Source organism: Triticum urartu, chromosome 6A (genome assembly GCF_056163025.1).
Source record: "Triticum urartu cultivar PI428250 chromosome 6A, HENAU_Tu73, whole genome shotgun sequence".
NCBI lineage: Eukaryota > Viridiplantae > Streptophyta > Magnoliopsida > Poales > Poaceae > Triticum > Triticum urartu.
In genome coordinates this window covers 41,609,259-41,615,975 of record NC_141878.1, presented here as the reverse complement: position 1 = coordinate 41,615,975, position 6,717 = coordinate 41,609,259, and the positions used below count along the sequence as shown (strand labels likewise).

Below are 6,717 nucleotides of genomic sequence, written 5' to 3'. Positions count from 1 at the left end.
CTACTGGACGTCATGATGAGTCTCCTGGTGAGAAAATCCTTCACAGAAAAACCATGGGGATTAAATTCAACGGAAACATTATTGTCAGTGGATAATTTGCGAACAGAGATTAGATTTTGGACGACACCAGGACAGACGGCAACATCACGAAGGGAAAGATGGGAGGGAGAGAGGGTGGTAGAGCCCGTAGCAACAATAGGAAGATGAGCCCCATTACCAACAGTAATACTTGAACGAGAATGCTTTGGAAGAGAACGAGACGTAGAGAGGTTACCAGAGTTGCCGGTGACATGAGTGGAGGCGCCGGAGTCGAGGAGCCATTCTGCACCAGTGTTGGGGAGGCTGTGCTGGCTAGAGGCGGTGTTGAAGAGGGCGGCGTGATCCCATGAGGAAGGGCCCGGCAGGTACGGCGAGGGAGCGGCGTGAGGTGCTGGTCCAGAGAACATCACAGGGTAGACCTGTGAGTGCACACTGGGGCGAGGGCCAAGGACCCCCGCAGCATTGGGAGGTGCCCAGCCAGGGCGGGGAGGAGGCAGTGCCATGCCGTAGGGCGCGAAATAGCCCGTCCACGGAGTCGCCGGCGCCTGCTCCACCGCCGGCGCGAAATAGTCAGGACACCCCCGGCCTCGGCCGGATCCACCGCGACCACGACCACGGCCACGATCAGTGCCGGAGCCACGGGCGCCACCGGTGCCACGCCCGGCGGGGGCGCCAGGAGGAGCGCGGTCACCGCGATCACCGGAGCCACCGGAGCCGCCGGAGCCACCAGGGCTGCCGTTGGTGATGGAGAGGGTGGAGGCGCCCTCGGTGGCAGCGCGGAGGGAGAGATTGTACTCAGCGAGCTCGAGGCGCGAGCGCACCATGCCGAAGGGAGGGAGTGGGTTCGTGTCCCCCAGCACGATGCGGATCGTCTCGAAGCGCGACGCAAGGCCGTGAAGCAGCTGCATGGTGAGGTCGTAGTCGGTGACGGTGGCGCCAACGTCCGCCAAGTTGTCCGCCAAAGACTTAAGGCGACGGGCGTCCTCGACGATGGGTAGATCGCCCTGCTGCAGATTCCTGTACCGACGAGTGAGATGGAGGACCTGGGCCCCCTGGTTGGCGAGGAAGTAGTCGGAGATGCGGTGCCACGCCGTGTAGGCGGTGACGGCACCACCGGTGATGAGGTCGAGGAGAGAATCCGCAAGAGTGAAGAGGATCCAAAGCGTCAGACGGTGGTCGATGGCGAGCCAAGCGGCGTCGGCATTAGCAGGTGGGGGGCGATCGACGTGATCCTCGACACGGTACTGGCTGAGAACGATGCGGAAGAAGGTGTGCCACTTAGAGAAGTTGTTCTTCTCCGGATCCAGTTTGAATTTGATGTAGTTGGAGATGTGGTCGTTGTGGATGGTGAGCGGAAGCTGGGAGGAGGAAGGAGGGGCGTTGAGGGAAAGGGTGGCGGCGGCAGTGGTGGAGAGGAGAGGAGAGGTCCCGGAGTGAACCGACGAGGAGGAGGAGGAGGAGTGGGGCGCCGGGGAGGGAGGTTCGCCGAAGAGGTCCTCAAAGGCCATGGCAACTGATACCAAGCTAAAGTTGGGATTTCCACACACACTGATGCTATTGATAGAGAACAGGTTACAAAGTACATATAGTGAGGAGCTGAACTGCTAGCACAGATGTAGGCACACAGGCCACAACTAGAGGAGCGGGTCGTGATCCGTCTGAACAGCGGGTGGTTACAACAGAACCGGCACGCAGGCTGTATACAATACATGTATGAGTACAAATATACAACACTTGTTAACACGAATCCCACGGACACACCAGACAAAAGCCGACTACCTAAATAATTGTCACGCCTCTGTCGTCACTTCTCTCATCATCGTTATCATAGAAGTCTCGATCCCGACACCATCACCATCCACCGGTCTCGCTTGCCGATGCCCATCTCCAAATACGAAACCCAAATCTAGAAGCTTAGTACTTTCAATACTATGGTGAAAATGAATAGCATTTATGGTCGGATGTCAGGGTGATACTCCCTCCGTTCAAGTTTATTGGGCCTGAAGATAAAATTAGCAGGACCAAGGAACCCGCATCCCCTATTTGACGCTTGTTCCGTATAATTGTTGATGCGACACACAAGGACGAGCTAGCCAGCGAGTAAATGGGCTGACCCATTTAGATTCAGCCGGACATTTTCTCGTTTAGTTTTGCGAACGTTTTGAGCCAGTTTTTTATGTTTTATTTTTATTGGATTTTTCTGGTTTCTTTTCATTATATTTTTTTCAGATTTTCAGATTTTAAGAAAACGTCCGTGTTTCCAAAAAAATGTTTAGAGTATTAAAAATGAATTTTTCAAATATTGTTTTGAAATATAAAAAATGTTCAGAATTTCAAATATTATTCACAGGTTTTATTTTTTCTAAAAATTAAAAATTGTTTGCATTTTTCTTATAATGTTAGAGTGTGTACAGATTTAAAAACAGATCGTACTTTTTTAAGAAAAGAAGTACGTCTTTTCAAAAATCCATCTTTTTTTTCGAAAAGGGGGTTTACCCCAGCCTCTGCATCAGAAAGATGCATACGGCTCATATTATTAAAAAGGAAATCCAGCAACAAAGTCTCCAAGTATCGAGATGCAAAAATAAACAAAAGCTCATAAGAGCTAAAGCCCAAAGCCACAACCGGCTGGCAAATAAAATAGGAGCATTATATGCCTATCCTATTACATGACCGCCATCCAAACCGGTTGAAAATATCCCGAGCTACCATCTCCTATCAGGTAGATGCAGTAACCAAACGCTCCCTGGCCTCCGTCGGAGTGAGTAGCGACCACATACGGATGAACGCCGTGGCCCTGAAGTTAACCTGTAAGAAGTGAATGTTTGTTGATCTGTTAAAAACTAAATCATTTCTGCAGTTCCATACTGCCCAAAATAAAGCACAAATGACATTACGAATGTGTCTCGCAGTATCGAAATCAACCGCATCAAGCCATGTTCCAAATAACATGTTGATAGAGGTGGACTGATTAATATTAAACGCAATATGAATCGACCGCCACAGAATCTTAGCCAACGGACAATCAAGAAAGAGGTGTTTGATGTTTTCGTTATGATCGCAAAAACTACACCTAGAAGAACCCACCCAGTAGCGTTTTGCCAGGTTATCCTTAGTCAAAATGGCTTGTTTATGCACAAACCACATAAACACTTTGATTCGTAAGGGTACCTTTACTTTCCAAACGTGTATCGAGGAAGGGATAACGTTAGAGTTAATGACATCCAGATACATGGATTTGACCGAAAACACATCGTTCTTAGTAAGTTTCCAATATAACTGATCTGGCTGCTGGGACAGCTGGACTACCATTAAACGTCTTACAAGATGGAGCCAGGTCTCCCAACGATTTCCAACTAGCGTCCTCCGAAAACTAATATTGAGGGGAGTGGATTGTAAAACAGTTGCAACGTAGGATTCTCTATGTCGAACAATGTTGTACAAAGTAGGATATTGAAGTGCAAGGGGGGTCTCCCCAAGCCACGTATCCTCCCAGAACCTCGTAGTAGCTCCATTCCCGACAATAAATTTTGTCTTGTTGAAAAAGAGTTGTTTAACTCTCATCAAACCCTTCCAAAAAGGTGAGTCGGAAGGCCTCACATTCACCTGGGCCAAGATTTTAGCATAAAGATACTTATTACGTAGAATCTGTGCCCAAGTAGCCTCCGTCTCAGACAAAAGTTTAAATAGCCACTTGCTAAGGAAACATATGTTTTTGACTTCCAGATTTTCAATACCTAGACCCCCTTGGTCCTTCGGCCTACAGATTATATCCCACTTAGCAAGCCTATACTTTCGTTTAAGCTCATCACTCTGCCAAAAGAATCGAGATCGGTAGAAGTCTAACCTTTTCCTGACACCCACCGGAACCTGGAAAAAGGATAGGAGAAATATAGGCATACTGGTAAGGACCGAATTAATCAGAATCAATCGTCCTCCGTATGACATGAGCTTCCCTTTCCAACAGCTCAGTTTCTTTTCAAAACGATCCTCGATGCATTTTCACTCTATGCTAGTCAGCTTACGATGATGAATGGGTATACCTAAGTACGTAAACGGTAATGAGCCCAATTCACAGCCAAACAATTGTTTATACGCCTCCTGGTCATCATTAGCTCTTCTGAAGCAAAACAATTCGCTCTTGTGGAAGTTAATTTTGAGCCCGGACAATTGTTCAAATAAGCATAATAGCAGCTTCATGTTTCTTGCTTTCGCCAAGTCATGCTCCATAAAGATGATAGTATCATCAGCATACTGAAGAATGGAAATCCCTCCATCAACTAGATGTGGAACCAGGCCACCTACCTGCCCTGCATCTTTTGCCCGTCCTATTAAAATAGTCAGCATATCAGCCACTATGTTGAACATGATCGGTGACATCGGGTCTCCTTGCCTTAGCCCCTTGTGTGTCTGGAAATAGTGTCCTATGTCGTCATTCACTTTAATCCCTACACTCCCTTTTTACGTAAAGGAATCAATCTGGTTTCTCCAGGCTGGATCAAAACCTTTCATACGCAAAGCTTGTTGAAGGAAATGCCATTTAACTTTATCATATGCTTTTTCAAAATCCACTTTAAAAACTACGCCATCAAGCTTTTTTGAGTGGATCTCATGGAGCGTCTCATGCAAGACAACAACCCCTTCAAGGATATTTCTATCAGGCATGAAAGCAGTCTGGGACAGATGAACTACAGAGTGCGCAATCTGCATAAGTCTGTTCGTCCCGACCTTGGTGAATATTTTGAAACTCACATTAAGCAGACATATAGGCCTGAACTGCTCAATGCGAACAGCCTCTGTCTTCTTAGGAAGAAGAGTTACCGTTCCAAAATTCAGCTTAAACAACTGAAGCTGTCCCTCAAAAAATTCTTGAAACATGGGCATCAAATCTCCCTTAATAAAATGCCAACACTTTTTATAGAACTCCGCCAGAAACCCATCCGGTCCTGAAACCTTATTATTCTTCATTTGTGCAATGGCCTCAAACACCTCTTTCTCTGTGAAAGGAGCAGTCAAGATCTCATTCTCGTCAGTCTCAAGTTGAGGAACATTGTCAACCCTAGACTCATCTAACGACACAAAATTCTCTTCCGGGGGACCAAACAACCGCTTATAATAATTGGTAATGTAGACTTTCAGATTGTCTTGACCAACTATCGTCCCTTCGTCTTGTTCTAGTTGGAAAATTCTCTTTTTACGATGCTTCCCATTAGCAATCATATGAAAGAATTGAGTATTATCCTCGCCTTGTACTATTTTGCGAACCTTAGCTCACAACACCCACTTCAATTCCTCCTCGCGAAGAAGCTTTTTAAGTCGCATCTCCGCCTCTATCTTCGTTTCCAACTCACTAGAATCCAAGATAGAAGTTTCTGCTTTAACTTCAAGGTTTTGAATAAGTAGAAGAAGTCTCTCCTTCTCCTCCTTATAAATACCATGCATGTGCTTAGCCCATCCATGAAGGAACCTTCGGAGATGACGAATCTTGCATTGCCATCGCTCGATAGGCGTCCTTCCTCCTGAGTCTTTAGCCCACTCCCGAGCTAACAATTCGAGGAACGCTTCTCTTTCAAACCAGGCAAGTTCAAATGAGAAAATGTTCTTGTTGCCCACAAATGTTTGAACGCCCGAGTCCACTAGTAACGGTGTGTGATCAGAGACACCTCGTGTCAATGCCTGCACAGTTACCAAAGGAAACTTCTGTTCCCATTCGACACTAGCTAGAACACGGTCAAGTTTCTCAAACGTCGGTACCGGTAACGAATTAGCCCAAGTGAATTTCCTACCCGAGAGCTCTATCTCTCTGAGATCCAAGCTTTCGATAATAGTGTTGAACATAAACGATCATCTGCCGTCAAAATTGTCATTATTCTTTTCCTCTTTTCTTCGGATAATGTTGAAATCCCCCCCCACTAAGAGAGGGAGCTGCTCGTTACCGCAAATGCGAACCAGATCCGCCAACAAATCTGGCTTGAGCTCTGGTTGCGCAGCTCCGTAAACCGCCACCAAAGCCCAATCAAACCCATCTGCCTTAGTTCTAACTCGAAACTTGACAGAAAACTCTCCCAAAACTACACTCCGAACTTCCAAAGTTTCGCACTTAACCCCAAGTAAAACCCCACCGGATCTTCCTCGAGGGGGAGGCAATGCCAGTCAAAATCTACCCCCCCCCGGACAAAGTGGTAAGAAATTGTGAAGTGAAGTTGCTTCTTCCAGTCTCAAACAAAGCAATAAAATCCAAATGATGTTCAAGAGAAGCATCCGCTAGAAACCTTCTTTTAGCCAAGTCTCTAAGACCTCTGCTATTCCAGAAAATGCCTCTCATAGTTCATCATGAATTTTTTTGGCGGTACGGATCCTAGCACTCCTACGCGCTGCTGAGACTGGATAAACCTTCCGTTTCCAAGTCCGTTTTGGCTTAATGTGACCATCAGCCTGGTCACAATACTCATTCTCTGCTTCAATCACCAAGGACTCATCTACATGAAGAGACGTCTCAGGATTGGTACACCCCTCGTCCTCCTCCGTCTCAGGTAACGCAGGGTCAAGATCGGCACACAAGCCATCAAGAACCCTAACCCCAAGCGCATCGATCTCCGAGTCGTTCATAGGTTTAACAGCAGCAATGTGACGAATCATATCTACTGCTTGTTCAGCTTCCAAATCAAGAATGTCGTT

The 6,717-nt window shown here is 46.9% G+C and overlaps 1 protein-coding gene across 1 annotated transcript; it reads right to left on the bottom strand.

Moving 5' to 3' along the window:
* On the bottom strand, positions 1-1,547 carry LOC147963689 (uncharacterized). Its single transcript, XM_087526605.1, has 2 exons — positions 275-1,547; positions 1-38 (listed from the first exon to the last, which is right to left on the bottom strand). The coding sequence occupies exons 1-2, from the start codon at positions 1,545-1,547 to the stop codon at positions 1-3; spliced, it is 1,311 nt and encodes a 436-aa protein (XP_087382731.1).
* Between the last annotated feature and the right edge of the window lie 5,170 nt (positions 1,548-6,717).